The 17,816-nt window shown below is 41.5% G+C and overlaps 2 protein-coding genes across 2 annotated transcripts in view; one reads left to right on the top strand and one right to left on the bottom strand.

The window, feature by feature from the left end:
- UBAC2 (UBA domain containing 2) overlaps positions 1 to 17,816 on the bottom strand; it is a 78,791-nt gene that overhangs the window by 56,064 nt on the left and 4,911 nt on the right. The window contains exons 2-4 of the mRNA XM_081908258.1: positions 15,293 to 15,420; positions 12,243 to 12,362; positions 11,829 to 11,935 (exon numbers count right to left, since the gene is read on the bottom strand). Coding sequence (XP_081764384.1) covers positions 11,829 to 11,935; positions 12,243 to 12,362; positions 15,293 to 15,420 — 355 coding nt within the window. The remainder of the gene's footprint in view (positions 1 to 11,828; positions 11,936 to 12,242; positions 12,363 to 15,292; positions 15,421 to 17,816) is intronic.
- Positions 722 to 8,632, top strand: GPR18 (G protein-coupled receptor 18). Its single transcript, XM_081908265.1, has 2 exons — positions 722 to 1,106; positions 7,168 to 8,632. The coding sequence occupies exon 2, from the start codon at positions 7,215 to 7,217 to the stop codon at positions 8,175 to 8,177; it is 963 nt and encodes a 320-aa protein (XP_081764391.1). The 5' UTR covers positions 722 to 1,106; positions 7,168 to 7,214; the 3' UTR covers positions 8,178 to 8,632.

Here is a 17,816-nt window from a genome sequence, read left to right as displayed (position 1 = left end):
ACTCTTTGCGCATGCACAGAAGCGCTGAATCGCAACACGCGCGTGCACAGATGCGCCCCGGCGGGTTGCGAACATGCATCCCGCACGGATCACGTTCACAACCCGAGTGTCCACTGTATATGTGCCATGCATTTCACTGTACAGTGGTACCTCGGGTTACATACGCTTCAGGTTACAGACTCCGCTAACCCAGAAATAGTACCTCGGGTTAAGAACTTTGCTTCAGGATGAGAACAGAAATCGTGCTCCGGTGGCGCGGCGGCAGCAGGAGGCCCCATTAGCTAAAGTGGTGCTTCAGGTTAAGAACAGTTTCAGGTTAAGTACGGACCTCGGGAACAAATTAAGTATTTAACCCGAGGTACCACTGTATTGTATTAGGTCAACTGACAGCAAATCTTCATGAGGAGTTTAATGTTGCTATTATGTGATGAAATGTAGTCCTCCATCCTGTTAGTTACAATTTTCATAGTAATCACCAGTAGGAGAATTAGTTATCATTAGGATTTACTAGGAATGAAAGGGAAGTGCGAAAAACCTAACCTCTGCATTCACAACGTGCTTTTGATTTTGAAAAGAAAGGTTACAAATGACATGCGCAGGGGGATTTCCACAGGAGCACAGAGTTAAAGCATAATGATTTATCAGAAACTCCCTGCCCTATAAAAATAAACAAAATGTATGCTTATAATATACAGCCATTACAACAATAAATGTGAACATGTTTATTTCTTTACAGTACTTCAGCCATATGAATGCTTTATGTTTATGCCATGATTTAATTTAATTTAAATTAAATTAAATTTAAGGGTAGGAAAGCAGAAAAACCACACTCTAGCAGACAGGAGGAAATATTTGGTCAGCTGACATAAATAACAAGAACGAAACATGCCTTGTTTATGCACCTATAGATTATTCACAATATTTTTTTATTGGAGAAAATCTATATAACCAATCAGGGAACTAGTTGCATTATTTCATTTCCTGACTGTAAATGAGGGCTTCTATTTTAGTAAACGGAAGTTATTACAGAGACAAGAGCTCCAAATCTTTTGCAGATCAGAGAGTACAAAGAAGGCATCTCTAAAAGAACAGCAAAGTGCAACCAGGTAGGAAATGTGATTAATTGTCCATCTCCGTTTGTGCTATCAACCATTTTAAAATATCTACATATACAAATATACAGGTTCTAAAGCAGCAAAATAAAATTGAATGCCACCACTGTTTAAAGCTTTTAACACTAATACTTCAGTATTGTAATGTAAGTGATTTTTAACTTTCTGAACTACATGCAATTTTTCAAAATCCCTGCAGTTTTTTATCAAATAACTAGAATGAAAGACTGACAACATAAAGACCATCTCTATAACAAAGGGAGAACTGTTCCCACATTTCTGAAATAATGAATACGCTATACTTACAATATCCTCAGTTAATTTAAATTCAGAGGCATTGAGAAATACAAAGAATTGCTGAAAAATTGAGTTTTTCCTGTAGAATTAAGCAAACGAAAGGATAAACCAAAGCAAACTCAGGATATATATATGCCATATTTATGATCCAAAGACTTGCTTTAGGCACACCTAAGGCACTGTACACACTCTGTGGGGTTTCTACTTTCTTATTTTTGGACAGATTTCCATGTAATGCTGCAATCTCCTTTGAAAGTCAACTCAGCTCCAAACATTACCAGCCACATTTCACAGGGGCATGCTACTTTAAAAAATATATAAGCCTCGCACCCTCTGTTGCAAGGTTCTTTAGATCCAAACCCATGTTGTGTTGTGTTATGTTGTATTATAACAGAATTGTTACTAAAAGTACTTATACCAGCCTTATTTTAAACTGCTAAACATTAATGTTGTGACCATTTTCACATTATCTTTAAGGTTAGGTTTATTAATAAGCAAATTAAAATAAGCCGCTGGGAAAGAGGTTTTTTGATGGAGCTAATTATTCAGTTACAGCAGCTAAATGTTTTTACCACTAAACATAGCAAATGGGTCCAAATTCTGAGGTCCTCTGTGCCCAAAATACAATTCTAAATGTGCAGCCTTTTCAGAGTGGGTTAAAGTCACTTGCCTGGTAGCCCTCATAAACAAGATCTGCCTGATGAGAAATCCATTTTTTTGTTGTCGTTCAGTCAACCAGTGTGCCACAAACCTCCCCATGTATCTCCGATCAAGTAGATCACCAAAAATGTTAAATTTGCCCAACAGCTGCCCTTTCCATACTTCTTCCTTACATTTTCTCGACTTCACGCACCAAAATGGTGACAAATGGACCAGCCAAGAATAAACCTTGGCTACAATTCTGTTGGTGAACCACAAACTTGGGTTTGGATGATACTCAAAGCCAAACCTCAGCTTGGCTCAGTGTGGGATGGGAACAAAAGGAACCAAGAGCAAAGCAGCTGGGAGCACTTTTCTGGGAGCCCACACATTCACACGGCCCAGTAAACCATGGTTTGGCTTACTATGCGTTGCAAATCTGGCCAGACTGTGCTAGATGATCTATCTAAAATTCCAGAGGTATGGTACACATACAAAGGTAAAGTACTGAGAGATAAGCAGCAGTAGTTCATGGCTGGCAAAGTCTTCTCTTACTAAAGTGAACAGGTTTAGCTATAGTTCAGTGGCAGAGCACATGCTCTGGTTGCCGAATTCCTTCAACGTTCTAGGTTCAATTTCTGGCATCTCCAGGTAGGGCTGGGAGACACTCCTCTCTGAATCCCTAGAGGGCCATTGCCACATGGTATAGATGCTATTGAGCATGTTGTGCCAATGGTCTGACTCCCATGGATGGGGAACCTGTGGCTCTCTAGATTTTAATGGGCGACCAATGGTCAGGGATGAGGGAAACTGTAGTCCAACAATGCCTTCAGGGCCACAGTTTAGCCACTCCTTCGTTAAATTTAAGTTTTATACTGAAAAACAAGGATGTGGTCTCCTCCAACATGAAAGCAATGTTTCTGAGGTTGGAAGCCAGTGTTGCTTTCTAACTACATCTGCGCTAAGCAATCAGTTCTGAGCGTGTACTTGTAACATGTTGTGGTAACAAATATATTCCAAATTTCATCTAAGCAAACTAGTCATGTTTTTTCTTTCATTTCTAACACACTCAGTATTTAAGCCTTTCTTCCTATTCGTATAAATAACTAGATGACAAAATGTTATATCATTTCCCAGCTTGCTTTTCTCACAAATTTACAACACCATCGTGAAAATGTTCATTCAGAAGTTCATTGGTGTTCAATAGGGCTTGTTTCAAGCTAAGCGCATAGAAGACTCCAACCCTAAATTACCAAAACTACTTCTGTTGTTTAGTCTACACTAAGGCTCATAGGCTAAAGGGCCTTAACACACAGCTGCAAACTTTAGTTTGCTTTCATTTCCAAGGTTTCTATTGATCTAGGAAACCTAAATAATCCAGTGGACAATGGCAAGATAAATTGGTTATCATGTGTCCTAGTCTACACATGCCACCGATTACAGATGCACAAGAGGAACATGTGTTTGGGTCTTTAACCAAGGATTTTGGTGTACTAGGGTAAACTAGGTCTCTTGGTGATGGGTCTTAGGGATGAAATATTAGTCATGTAAGGGGGAAAGGGGCTGTGGATCAAGAGGTTCTCTCGAACTTGGGGAAAACAATGTCCTTCAAGGGCCCTTGAGCCTTGCATGTTATGAGGCTTGGGGTGAAGACTTGGGGGAGGAACACGAGGCTGTGGATTCTCTTGGAACCCTGACTAAAATCAAGTACAAATTATAAAGATGGAGGGGAGGAGGAGCAGAACCTGACTATATTCCTGAAGAACCAAGAACAATTTTTCCATCTGGATCCCCTCTTAAGGGTTTGGTCATATGAAAGAGGGATTTTCCTAGACTGAAAAATGGGAAGGGTATCTAAAGCAGTCATGAGTAGGTCGTCTGTGGGGTGCAGTATTATGTTAGCATAAATTGGGTGATGGTCTCTAACCTTGATGGGTACTGATGTGTTTACCAGTTCCTGGCATAATGCTTCATGCATGGCGCTTTTCCTAGGCATGCCTCTAAAACCAATCAAGAGCTGTTCTGTAATGGTTTGATCGCTGTAGGAACCAGGCTGGGAGGAAGACACGTGCATATTCCGGAGGTCTCACACACTTCTTTGCATAACAAGTGAGAGTCATTCCGGTTGCTAAAGAATGATTTTATCCTGGTTCTCTTAGCCAAAGCTAAGTTTAGTTTCTCAAACAAAAATTGAGATTTCTAAAGTCATGGTGCGAATGAACATTCAAAATGGTAGTGGGACCTCAGTAACAAATTTCAATCTAGAATCCATGTTAGATATGATGTGTTAACGCTAATTAGCTACATTCCCTGCTTTCTGATCTAAGTTGAAGATCCCATCCAAACTGTACTAAACAAATAATAAGCTTCTTGACAGTAATATGTGGTCTCCATGTCAGCTACTCGCGGTAGCTTAAGCCAACGTCACTGCAACAGCCTCATGTATGTGATGCTAAGGAAGCTGACTGGTGATCTAAATTCCATTATAGCAGGTTTGTAAATAATCAATTGCTCATTCACCTGTGATGAGTAAGAATCTCCTCCAGCGTACTAGGCAGGAATCTTAACAAAATGTCACCTTTTAAAGGGTAGCACAAGTTACTTTCATAGGTGGGGGGAGGGTAGGAACGTTAGTAAAAGCTGAGTAGGTTGGTAACTTGCAGACGTATTTGCAAGACTGCATTGCAGCAAGCTACTACAAAATACCTAGTGGTTAGGACTGCATTGCCATAACTAGCTTTGTGGTAGCTAAAGGCTCCTTAAGAGACTAGGCTGCGGCATGCAATTATGTCCCCAACCCATCTTATCTCGCTGTCCTATGTATGCTGTATGCTTTTGCATACAGTTGTTGTGCTTCATTTGGATTTTCTGGAACCACAGATTTCAATGCTAACAATGATCAGCCGCTGCAGTAGTAGCAAAGACTGCAATCTTTGCGAGAAATGAGCAAGTGTCAAAACCGGTGGCACTTGTGCACATGAAAAAACACACACAGCAGAGGCAGATCAAAAGCACAGCTGCTCAGAAGACGAAGCGAGACCAAAGGTTTTCTCATTCAGCCACAAAAAAGGGAGGGTGTGGGGAGCTGCAAATCAACAGGCGCTGGCAACCCACCCAAGAGACTGAAAGAAAGTAAAAAGACTTGCTTCTACCATGTTCAGAACTTCCTCTTTCAAATTATCTGCTGCCAAAAGACTGCAGAGTTTTTCAATCTACTTCCCTCTACTTTCACCACATCTTCTTATTTCAGATATGAGCATACTGGAGGAGGAGGGAGATATGGTCGTTCTTTGACACGAGTAACGATGCATAAATACGTTGTTCAGACTTTGCCACTTGCAGCAAATAAAATGAGTTTGCATTAACACATTGCGTATGAGAAAATCCACTGAATATTCAGGAAATATTTTTGTCTGTTGCTAATTCTGCAATATTAGTAAATACCAAACAATTGCTCTTGCACAACAACCTACTCTTTATGGCAACAACAACACAGTCAATAATTTGTGAAATGCTCAGCATTTCTCTGTAACAAGGGTTGGGGATCATGGACTATTGATGAACCCTTGGCCAGTTTCTAGTGAACCACCTGTTGGTGCTTGGAATTTCTGCAAATAATAGTAGTAGTAGTAGTAGTAGTAGTAGTAATAATAATAATAATAAACCAGGCAAGTCCTGGTGTGATTCAAGTCAATGCATTCTTAAGAATGCTTAGACTCACCACAGGACTCACTATGTCAGAGCCAGTACAGAAACCATGAAAATGCATTCCTGCTTTGTAGATTCCAGCATGCACTGGAAGATTCTAGTAAGATTCAAGCAGAGTCTACAAAACTGAAGTTAGTCCACCCTTCCTCTAGTCCCCTTCCTCAGCAAAATTTATCAGCAGGGGGCCAGTCCACTGTCCCTCAGACCTTGTGGGGGGCCGGACTATATTTTTTGGGGGGGAGGTGGGAAATGAACAAATTCCTATGCCCCACAAATAACCCAGAGATGCATTTTAAATAAAAGCACACATTCTACTGATGTAAAAACACGCTGAATCTCAAACCATCCGCAGGCCACATTTAGAGGGCAACTGGGCCGAATCCGGCCCCCAGGCTTTAGTTTGCCTACCCATGCTCTACAATATAGTTATTATAAAGTTGCTTCTCTAAAAGCTTGTTTGTGGTTTTTTTCTAAACAATATTCACTGGCATGATTTGCACATCACTTTAAACCATAGTTTAAACTATGGTTTAAGTGTGGACACACAGCTGATGCACATGGCTAAAACTGCAGATGCTTCACTCCTCTCCCACTCCTGTTGCACTACCAGGAATGAAGTTATGATCTGCCTTTTCAGCATGTTCTGGTCCCACTGATCTCTAGGTAAAAGCCAAACCCTGAAGAAAATTATGTGTATACATAAAATGCGCAAAAGGATGGTTAGATAAATAACTGTTCTCCACTGGGCTCCCTTGTAGAGGCTCAACATAGCACGTTCATGTTTATTTTTTCAAAGATATATATATTTAGTTCTCTAAATCACTTTATAACTATTTTAAAAAAGAATGAGCTACCTTCTGATATGAAATTATGTGCTAATTCTTCAGGCTAACAATCATGAATTTCTGTGCAAACCTTGCACAGATCATGGAGGGGAGAAAATAACATTTTATTTTTTTAAAAATAAAAGCAGTTAACCTAGAGTTGCTGAATGGAGGTAGAAACTTACTACAGACCATGTTCCTTCTCTCAAACCTTCTACATTTCAGGGGGATGGACTCGATGACCCTCGGGATCCCTCCCAACCCTGCAATTCTATGAAGAACTGCTTTGCTGTGGCTGATTTTCTGCCACGCTCCACCCACCTCCCCATTTTGCATTAGCATCAGCGTTTTACAGAACTTCAGGGGGTCATTTGTAACTTATAAAGATCTCATGGGTCTATAAACTAAGCTAGCACATCAGAGGTTATGTTCAGCTGAAGTTTAACATGCAGCATTTTAAGAGAAACCACTTTCTCCCCAGTGAAATTCAAGCATGGGATTGCCCGGTTCCAAATGCTTCTTCCCCATTGCAAACTGACCTGACTGATTGTGCGACTTAATTTATCATTGATCCGTTTTGTTTTTAGGTATCATGTTGTAAGTTGTGAATAACTACAATCAAAATCTAATTGCAATGTCTGGAAGCGACCATCCTGAAGAGTACAGAATTTCATCGCTTGTCTTTTACAGCTTTATTTTCGCAATTGGCTTATTTGTTAACGTCACGGCTCTCTGGGTCTTCAGCTGTACCACCAAGAAGAGAACAACGATAACTATATACATGATGAACGTTGCGTTGCTTGACTTGCTTTTTATATTTTCCTTGCCTTTTCGGATGCTTTACTATGGCAAACGGTCTTGGATCTTTGGAGATGTCTTCTGCCAGGTTCTTAGTGCATTAACAATTTTTTACCCCAGCATCGCTCTATGGCTGCTAGCTTTTATAAGCGTGGATAGATATCTGGCTGTTGTGCAGCCCAAACATGCTAAGGGACTCAAGAACACAACCAAAGCTCTGATAGCCTGCATAGGCCTTTGGATAACGACTCTAGCGACATCTTCTCCACTGTTGTTCTTAGATTCTGATCCAGACAGAACGGCAAACTTCACCACTTGCATTAAGATGATGGATATTATCTACCTAAAGGAAGCAAATGTATTAAATTTTTCTCGACTGATTCTTTTCTTCTTGATCCCTCTATTTATCATGATTGGTTGTTACCTAGTCATCATTCACAGTCTCGTTCGTGGAAGAACTTCCAAGCTGAAACCAAAGGCTAAAGAGAGGTCCATCAGAATTATTGTGACACTGATCGTCCAAGTGCTTGTGTGTTTTGTGCCTTTTCACATCTGTTTTGCATTTCTGATGCTCCAGCATGGACCTGTAAGTTACAACCCATGGGGAGCATTTACCACCTTTCTCATGAATCTCAGCACATGTCTAGACGTAATTTTGTACTATCTTGTTTCTAAACAATTTCAGGCCCGAGTGATCAGTGTCATGCTTTATCGTAATTATCTTCGAAGCGTACGAAGGAAAAGTACACGATCTGGAAGCATGAGGTCATTAAGTAATATCAACAGTGAGATGATATAAAAAACTGTCAATAAATATTTGAATAGTATTCACCAGAGCACAAGAAAGCATAGCAAAACTTAAGAACAAATGGAAAATGTCAAAGAAGAAAGAAATAGCTATTATTCCTCTCTCAAATGGTTTCCACTCTGAAGAAAGAGGTTAGCCTATTTTGACATGCATTGAGATTCCTGCTTATTTAATAAATTCAATTTTATACCTGTTTCCTTATAATTTTATTATCTTTGCTGCTTGGGTGTAAAGATTATGTTACCTTTCTGGAAATTCAAAATTTGAAACTTGGTTGAAAACTGTATTATTTCAGTGTTTATAGGATTGCCACACACATGCAAGAGGGGGGAGGCGTGGAAAGGGGGAAACTGTAGAATTCCTTATTTTGAAATAAAAGCCTGTAGAGTTCTGTATTTCGAAATCAAGTTTTCACCTGCAATAAACATTTAAGTAATAACAACTGATACTGCCTAATCTGTTATTTGCGCCTGCCAAAATAAGAGCAAGCTGCAAAGACTTCCACACAAGCAAACAAGCATGGAAGCCAGCACTGTGCCCCTGGCTGTAACAAAGTTTGTAATGGTAAAGGTAAAGGGACCCCTGACCATTAGGTCCAGTCATGGCCGACTCTGGGGTTGCGGTGCTCATCTTGCTTTATTGGCCAAGGGAGCCAGCGTACAGCTTCCGGGTCATGTGGCCAGCATCACTAAGCCGCTTCTGGCAAACCAGAGCAGTGCACGGAAATGCTGTTTACCTTCCCGCCAAAGCGGTACCTATTTATCTACTTGCACTTTGACTTACTTTTGAACTGCTAGGTTGGCAGGAACAGGGACCGAGCAATGGGAGCTCACCCCGTCATGGGGATTCGAACTGCCAACCTTCTGATCGGCAAGTCCTAGGCTCTGTGGTTTAACCCACAGCGCCACCCGTGTCCCATTAGTTTGTAATGCTGAAGGCTTAATTCCTGCAATGCATTGAGAAGAACCTTAAACAGCTCAGGACTACAACAATTCAAGGTCCACCTCTCCCCATATGAATCAACTTGGAACTGCGATCAATATCTGAGGCCCTTCTGTGTGTGCCTCCTCCATGTGAGATCCAGAGGGTGGAAACACGAGAACGGGCCTTTTCTGCAGTGGCTCCCCATTTGTGGAATGCTCTCCCCAGGGAGGCTCGCCTGGTGCCTTCATTATACACCTTTAGGTTCCTGGTGAAAACATTCCATTCCAACCATGCCTTTAGCTGATTCACATTCTATGTCTTTATAGATGTGTTTGTTTAAATTGTTTTGGTTTTGTTTTCACTGTGTATTTTGTGTTTTATTTTGTATTTGCATGCTGTGAACTGCCCTGAGATCTTCGGCTGAAGGGCAGTATACAAATTTATTTAACAACAACAACCTTGGACAAAAAGCATTTTGTTTCTGCAGCAGTTCTGATATGGACATGGTGGAACCCTCCCAAACGGAAACGAAAATAGTCCAGCCTGTCAAATTGAAGGGCCTTTTGCTAATTATAAAAATAACAACAAAGTATAGTAACATGATAGTATCTGAATTTAAAATACAAATCTTTACGACAAACCTGAAAGGAACTTTTAAGTACCATAACAAATCTTTGAGGCTTTCTATTGCTTTCTGTTAGTGCAATGTAATAGCCTTTACTTCCAAATCTGGTATAAGTATTATCAGTTTATCATCAAAAAGGAAGATTTTGCTGCTAAAAGTAAAGGTATCCCTGACCGTTAGGTCCAGTCATGGACGACTCTGGGATTGCGGTGCTTATCTCGCTCTATAGGCCGAGGGAACCAGTGTTTTGTCTGCAGATAGCTTCCGGGTCATGTGGCCAACATGACTAAGCCACTTCTGGTGAAGCAGAGCAGCGCATGGAAACGCTGTTTACCTTCTCGCCGGAGTGGTACCTATTTATCTACTTGCACTTTGACGTGCTTTCGAACTGCTAGGTTGGCAGGAGCAGGGGCCGAGCAACAGGAGCTCACCCCGTCGCAGGAATTTGAACTGCCGACCTTCTGATTGGCAAGCCCTAGGCTCTGTGGTTTAGACCACAGCACCACCCGCGTCCCAGATTTTGCTGCTACTACTACACAAAACATGTCAGTGCTCTCTTTGAACCTACTGCACTTTACAGCTCATTGGCAAAAAAAATTAGAAGGGTTCTGCTGTTTTACATTCCTGATGCAGCACTTATCAGCCCTCCCAACCCCCCAAGTTGTGGCCTTCTGAGAAATAGAAAATTCAGTATACAGTCAAACCTCGGAACTCAAATGGCTCTGTTCTCGAACATTTTGCTCCTGAACACCGAAAACCCAGAAGCAAGTGCTCCGGTTTTCAAATGTTCCTCAGAAGTCGAACGGCTTCCGAGGCATATTTTTCATTCCCCCCCCCATTGACTTCGCAGCCAGCCCAGTGATCCTTGGTTTTTGAACATTTTGGAAGCTGAACAGTCTTCCAGAACGGATTATGTTTGAAAACCGAGGTTCCACTGTACTTAATATGTGTAGTTTATACTTCCAGCTGTTTTTAAATTGAATAAAAGAACAGTGGTACCTCAGGTTAAGAACTTAATTCGTTCTGTAGATCTGTTCTTAACCTGAAACTGTTCTTAACCTGAGGTACCACTTTACATAATGGGGCCTCCCGCTGCTGCCGCACCGCCGGAGCACGATTTCTGTTCTCATCCTGAAGCAAAGTTCTTAACCCAAGGTACTATTTCTGGGTTAGCGGAGTCTGTAGCCTGAAGCATCTGTAACCTGAAGCGTCTGTTACCCGAGGTTCCACTGTACTTACAAACTTACACAAAATAAGGCACATGCTATCAATTTTATGTGTCTAAAGTCATACACACATACACACAAATAAAGAAAGACAGCTTTTCAAGAAACTTTGAATGGACTTTTTGATGAAATTTGATTTCCATTTCAAAAGGGGCCATGTTCATGAAAACAATTCCTCTTTTTTATATATGTTAGCAGCAATTATCCCTCACTTGCTGCCGCCTAGGCTTCCTTCTCTCTTTTTTTCCAACTCAAAATAATTTATTCAATGACCCCAATTTATTCAGTGCAGGATCCCAGCCAATTGGGTGCTGTATAATACAAGTTATGGCAACAAAGTGACATATAGCCAATAAAATTTGGCTATACGAGGGTATCACTGAGGGCAAACGAGGCATTCCCATTGCTTCACTCTTAATAGCAAGAGGAAAGCAAACACACCCCCAGTGCCCAGATGACCAAGCTAACACTTCTTATCTTACAATACAAGGTTTTCCCCTCAAAACAATTTCAGTTGTAAGTAGCAAAGTTTATTGCTCATTGGCCAATCAGGCCTTATGTGTACACACAAACATACATACCAGTATATATAGCTCATGATCAACAAGAACATCAGAACAAGTATCTGTGATGGTGGGCTAGTTATAAACTTTCCCTCACAAAATATTAATACATATAATCTTAACAAGTTTCAGTTTTGTAGGTATGCATGCTCAGTTAGTAGAGTGTGGATCAGGATGCTGAGAAGTAACAAATAAAAGAAATGCATTTCCTTATAAGACTTAAAACTGTACTAACTACATCCCTTAAAACCATATTTAAGGTACCCAGAGTTCAGCAAACCCCTTAACAAGCTGCGGTACTTACAATCCCGACGGCAAACTATTGATGGTGAGGCCAAAAGAATATTCAACAGCTTCTACAAGGAGAAGATCAAACAATACTGACAGCATCCAGGAGCCCAGCAAAAATGACTGAAAAAGAGGAACACAAATGCTCAGAATCACAAACTTAATACATCTTCCCACAGGCTTGAGATGCACACCGTCTTTCAAAGACTTTTCTAAGGTCTAAAGAGGATTTTTAGTTTTCTGGATTTTAGACAGACGAGAGGAAAGTGGCGAAAGAGATCATAATCCGGAGAGCAAATACCTCAGCTCCCAACTTTGGTCTACCCAAACCCAGTGATACAATTCCCAGCACCCTTAACACGTTTTGCACTAAGTATGCCGACAGGGAGGAAGATGTAAAAATGTGAGAGGAAACAGAACTGGAACTTACAGAAAATTTTCTGCTGCCATATCTTCTTTCAAATATCCTGAAGTTGTAGATGAGCAAGCTGCTACAGAATGTGTCTTTGAGATCAAGACATACTGTTCTCCCACATACAAGTCTCCAAACCTGAAAGTAGCAAAAAACACATGAATATGCATGAATATGTCCCAAATGCCAATTGTTCTTTTGGTAAGATAATTTAAAAGAACAAGTTGCTTATATGAACAAGTTTTCAACTTTCGTCTTATAAACTGCATGTCAACTCAAGGCACACTAGATACAATTCCAGTGCACGTACCTAACGTAGCTTGCTCTGTACTTTGAGAACCAATGGTCCATAGCACTATAAAGCCGTAATACGTACAAGGCCATAAAATGTTAATAGAGAGCAAAAGAAAACCTTCTAGCAAGGACACTGCTATTGTTGGAACAAGTTATTATCCTGGATCCCCTTTTAAAGACAAACCACAAAAGGAAATAAATGACTGTGTCCGCACTCTGTACCCACAGGGGATTGCTACAGATATTTCTATCCATAGAACACTGGTCCTGAAAGATCTTCATTGGTTCCCAGTACGTTTCCGAGCACAATTCAAAGTTTTGGTGCTGACCTTTAAAGCCCTAAACGGCCTCGGCCCAGTATACCTGAAAGAGCGTCTCCACCCCCATCATCCAGCCTGGACACTGAGGTCCAGCTCCGAGGGCCTTCTGGTGGTTCCCTCGCTGTGAGAAGTGAGGTTACAGGGAACCAGGCAGAGGGCCTTCTCAGTAGTTGCACCTGCCCTGTGGAACATCCTCCCACCAGATGTCAAGGCAATAAACAACTATTTTACTTTTAAAAGACAACTGAAGGCGGCCCTGTTTAGGGATGTTTTTAATGTTTGACGCTGTATTGTTTTTAATATTCGGTTGGAAGCCGCCCAGAGTGGCTGGGGAAACCCAGCCAGATGGGCGGGGTATAAATAAAGAATTATTATTATTATTATTATTACATCATCATCAACTCTTTTTTCCCCCAACAAGATTAAACATCATATACCCATTTCAGATTATGGTCCACATGACACGGTACAGCTGCAAGGCTGTGTCTTGTGGTTCTGTAGCGGGTGGGGATTAGCGTCTTATTTAAAGAGCAAAAATGTCATACTGGTAGAGAAACACTTCCCTCCACCTGCCTGGTGCTCATCTCTCTGCATTCTTCCCCCAAACGTTACTTTCCTTTCTCCAGACTCAGATACTAGGATGCATACTGACAGTGGCCTGGTTAGCATATCATGGAAAGTCAAGCACTGGCTTACTGGGAGCGTCCAAATGTAGCTCAACTGAAATGTAGCTAAGAAGGAGAGAGCTTAACCATAATCTTGTGTTCAGATGGCACATTAAGACAAACCTTGGTTTAGCTGTCCTGCCATAAGGAGAGGAGAAAAGTGGCTGTAATTCCTCCCTGGAAGCCAGCATTTTCATCCTAAATTATGGTTTGGTGTTATGTAAGAATGTGGACGGTAGAAGACTGTGCATGCCCACATGTACCAAGAGGATTTTCTGGGCTGAATATGCTGTGGATTGCATCCTTCACCCCATTCATTTTAAAAAGGACAATTTCCATCAAATTTGTATGCATTGTGTGCCATGTGCAAATATGTATCCTCTTTCAAAGGTGCGATGGAGGGCCCCAAAAGAAATCAGGCTCACACACAAGCAAGAAGATGCCCAGGAGGCAGAAGTCAACAGGTGAATTTTCCTATAAATTATTTCTATAGTAGGAAACCCCTCACCTGTTGAATTTCTGCTTGCCACACAGCTGTTAAAAGTACAAGAATCCTCTTTTACTCAGTGACAATCCTAAACCATGCAAAGAATTCAAGTTTCATGAGCTGTAAACCAATCGTCTCAATATAGGTCTTTTGTCAAATTGATTTAGACTGGCAATAATACACTGAGTGCAAAATCAGGCATGGCATTTCAAATTTAGGGGTGTGTGTCAAAAGATATTTTAGATTTATAGTGATCAGGGTTCAGAGACTCATGATTGGAGTATTTTTTTAAAAAAGCAAGCAATGTATTCCAGTAACATTTATTGTGGTTACTCAAGTCGTTGATCATACCTCCCAATAATAGCAACGCTATCAGCACAGAACAAACAGCCATCATTTCCTCTCCCTCTCTCTTTCTCTTTGAGCAAAAAGGATCTGAGATTTTGACATTCAAGTGTTCCAGCAGCAACAATCCGCCCCCAATAACTCTCTCTTTTCCCCTCGCGGGTGAGAAAGCAATTAATCACCTCCCACATTGCTGCTGCGGTCAACAGCCCCCATAACTGCGTTTTCATAAAAATATGCATGAGAAGCAGAGATATGCATACATACATACATACATACATACATACATACATGATCAGTATGTATGCACCCACCCAAGTAAGTCAGAGCAACTGGAGTTCTCAGCAGCTGGGCTCTAGGACTTTACCTCCTCTACTCAGTTTTTGCAGCAAGCCTGGCAGACTGTGTTCAGTGTTTTGAGGCTGCACTCACTTTGCCTTGATACTAGCCAGTATCCCTACAGCAGGCCAAAAGCATCCTCTGGAATGCATGCTTGAGGCAACACGGGGATTCCCTCCACCCCAGTGACATAATCCCCCAGCAACAAAGCTATTGCTGCATCTCTAATTTAATATGACCTTTGGACCTTTAAACTGAGACTTAGAGGACTGGATTGACATCACTGAAGGAAGAACAATTACGCGAGAAGGCACTTAACTCATGGATGAATGAAATAGGAAGAAAAAAGCCTTTCCCCCAATGTGGGTCCTCTGTTGCAGCCGCTGCTAACTTCCTACATTTGACATGAGAGACTTGCTTTCCTATTAGTTATGTTTCCCAAATGTTGTGTGTTAAGATTCCATTTGGCTTAGAATCCATATCTATCTATCTATCTGTCTGTCTGTCTGTCTGTCTGTCTGTCTGTCTGTCTGTCTATCTATCTATCATCTCCAGGTTGCAGAATTCCTGACCTTTAAAGTTATACATATGAATTCTTACAAATGACTTATGGCTTACCTGAAATTCCTCTTTTACTGCTTGCAGATTGTATGTGAAGAACTTCTGATAATGTTGAAAGAGCAGAGCCAAAAGAAGTGAGAGAGTGCTCGGTATTATTAAGAGGCCTTTTGACAGAGGTGCTTTATCTTTAAAAAAAAAAAACAAAAATAGATAATAAAATGTTCCAGTTACAATAATATTTCTGAAGAAAGATTAAAGAACAAGAATGCTTCCCAATCCAAATTAAATGATATTAATTCCTGTTACTTATAAGACTGATTTATGATTCAAATGAAACAGAATCACCTTATTTCATCCAAGTTCGGTCCAAGACCGTAATACTCATCTTCAATCTTTTCCCCACTTTGAGTCTGTAGGAATGTGACTCTCTTATGAAAACTTACGTGAAGAAACCAACTAAACAGAAACATACGCAGTAGTTTAATTTTATTGAGTTCTTAGAATCATAGAACTGTAGAGTTGGAAGGGGTCCCAAAGGTCATTTAGTCCAACCCCCTGCAATGCAGGAATCTCAACTAAAGCATCCATGACAGATGGCCACCCAACCTCTGCTTAAAAACTCCCAATGAAGGAGAGTCCACCACCTCCCAAGGAAGTCCGTTCCACTGTCTAACAGCTCTTACTTATTTCATGACCATGCTATTCTTTATTCATAATATAGCATTTGTACAGGCTCTTCGGCCAAAAGGACTACCAGAACAGCTTAAAGGTAAAGGGACCCCTGACCATTAGGTCCAGTCGTGACCGACACGGGGGTTGCGGCACTCATCTCGCTTTATTGGCCGAGGAAGCTGGCGTACAACTTCCGGGCCACGTGACCAGCATGACTAAGCCGCTTCTGGAGAACCAGAGCAGCACACGGAAACGCCATTTACCTTCCCGCCGGAGCGGTACCTATTGATCTACTTGCACTTTGACGTGCTTTCGAACTGCTAGGTTGGCAGGAGCAGGGACCGAGCAATGGGAGCTCACCCCATCACGGGGATTCGAACCGCCGACCTTCTGATAGGCTCTGTGGTTTAACCCACAGCGCCACCCGCATCCCTACAAGAGCAGCTTACATACAATCAAATTACATACAATAGAGCATAGCAGATGGTTGTTGGTTCGAGCCCATCCAGGGCAGCATCGCAGGGAGTTGGACTAGATGACCCAACTCTACAATTCTATGATTCTAATCAAAACAAGAGGAGTCCTTGTCTGCAGGCTTACAATCACATCAGGGAAGAGGGACCGGGAGAAGGGGAAAAGCAAATGCAGGCACCAATTCCTTAATTCTTTTGACCAGCTAGAACAGAGAAGATTCAGGAACAGGAGGTGCTGATGGGGCTTGTCTTCAGCAGAGCTGATGGAATAAGCTTTGTTTCTCACATGTTCCCGAGGCAGACAACTGTTGAATCAGATGATGGGTGAGGGAGCGGAGACCCAATGGAGCTCTAGCATGTTATGCTATGTGTGCTTATACTACTTTTTGAAGATTTTACCAATAGGCTCTTACTTCACTCTGTATACTTTATGTGTTGAAACATATCCCAAGATCTGCTGGCTGTGGGGAAGGCAATATGTGGTATAAGGCTGCCACCACCGAGTGTGTTAATGCACACTCATTTACCTACATGTGCATTAGATCCAGGGTTGCCAATGTGGTACCCGTGGGAACAGCAGTGCGCTTCCTTGAGGACTTCCCCTGGTGCCCAAGAGCCTCTGAGCGCCCTCGCTTCTTGCTCGTTGCTCCCTTTGTGATCAGATAGTGAGAGTGCTTACCTCCACACTCCCTCCCCCCCCAAAAAAATATGTACAGCTGATGGAAGAAGTTGGAAGAGCAATGCTTTTTCCTACTTCTTCTTTCATTTCTAGGTGCTTTCCAAGGCTCCGAACAACTAAAGAGAAAGTGACTGAAAGGGTAGGAGGGAAAGGGGAATGATATGGGAGATGGGAGCAGAGAAATGGTGCACCTGGGGGAGAAAATGTTGGGCCACAGGAATCGGGGGGGGGGGAATGGGGTGCTACAGAAGGTGTGCATGTACACATGTACACACGCACACACGAAAAATACAGTAAACTAGACCCTTTTAAAATTGCAGAGTTTTCTCTCATCCTGCCCCTTCACCGCTATCACATCACAGACTACATCTGTCTTCACTGACCAAAGACATAAAAATTGCAGCTCTGGTGCATTCCAACAATACCATGGCACAAAAACATACACCCAAGACACAGATCCTTATGTAGTCTCATAATTTTATTTTACAAGGTATTCCCTCAAAACCACCACCAAATCATAGGTCATCTCCATGTCCATAGATGCATTCTGTGATTTGTTAACAGCTTGTTGTAATCCAATGTAAAAATTGTGACTACGACCTGGATCAATGTGTTTGTGGTGCTGGTGCGCCAGGATCTGTTATTTTGATTGAGAGGACTACAAATATAAGCTTTAATTTGATTGAGTTTATCTTTGTTTTTAATTGTGGCTTTATGTATGCTTGTTTTTAATTTGTTTGTGGATTGGGGTGGATGG

Source organism: Podarcis melisellensis (assembly GCF_964234715.1).
Source record: "Podarcis melisellensis genome assembly, chromosome: 4".
NCBI classification, from domain to species: Eukaryota; Metazoa; Chordata; class Lepidosauria; order Squamata; family Lacertidae; genus Podarcis; species Podarcis melisellensis.
Note: the sequence above shows the minus strand (reverse complement) of the source record. Positions and strands in the feature narration are given on the sequence as shown.

Bases quoted from the DNA above. Each gene is read 5' to 3' on its own strand.
- GPR18 (XM_081908265.1), top strand. From the start codon at position 7,215: ATGTCTGGAAGCGACCATCCTGAAGAGTACAGAATTTCATCGCTTGTC.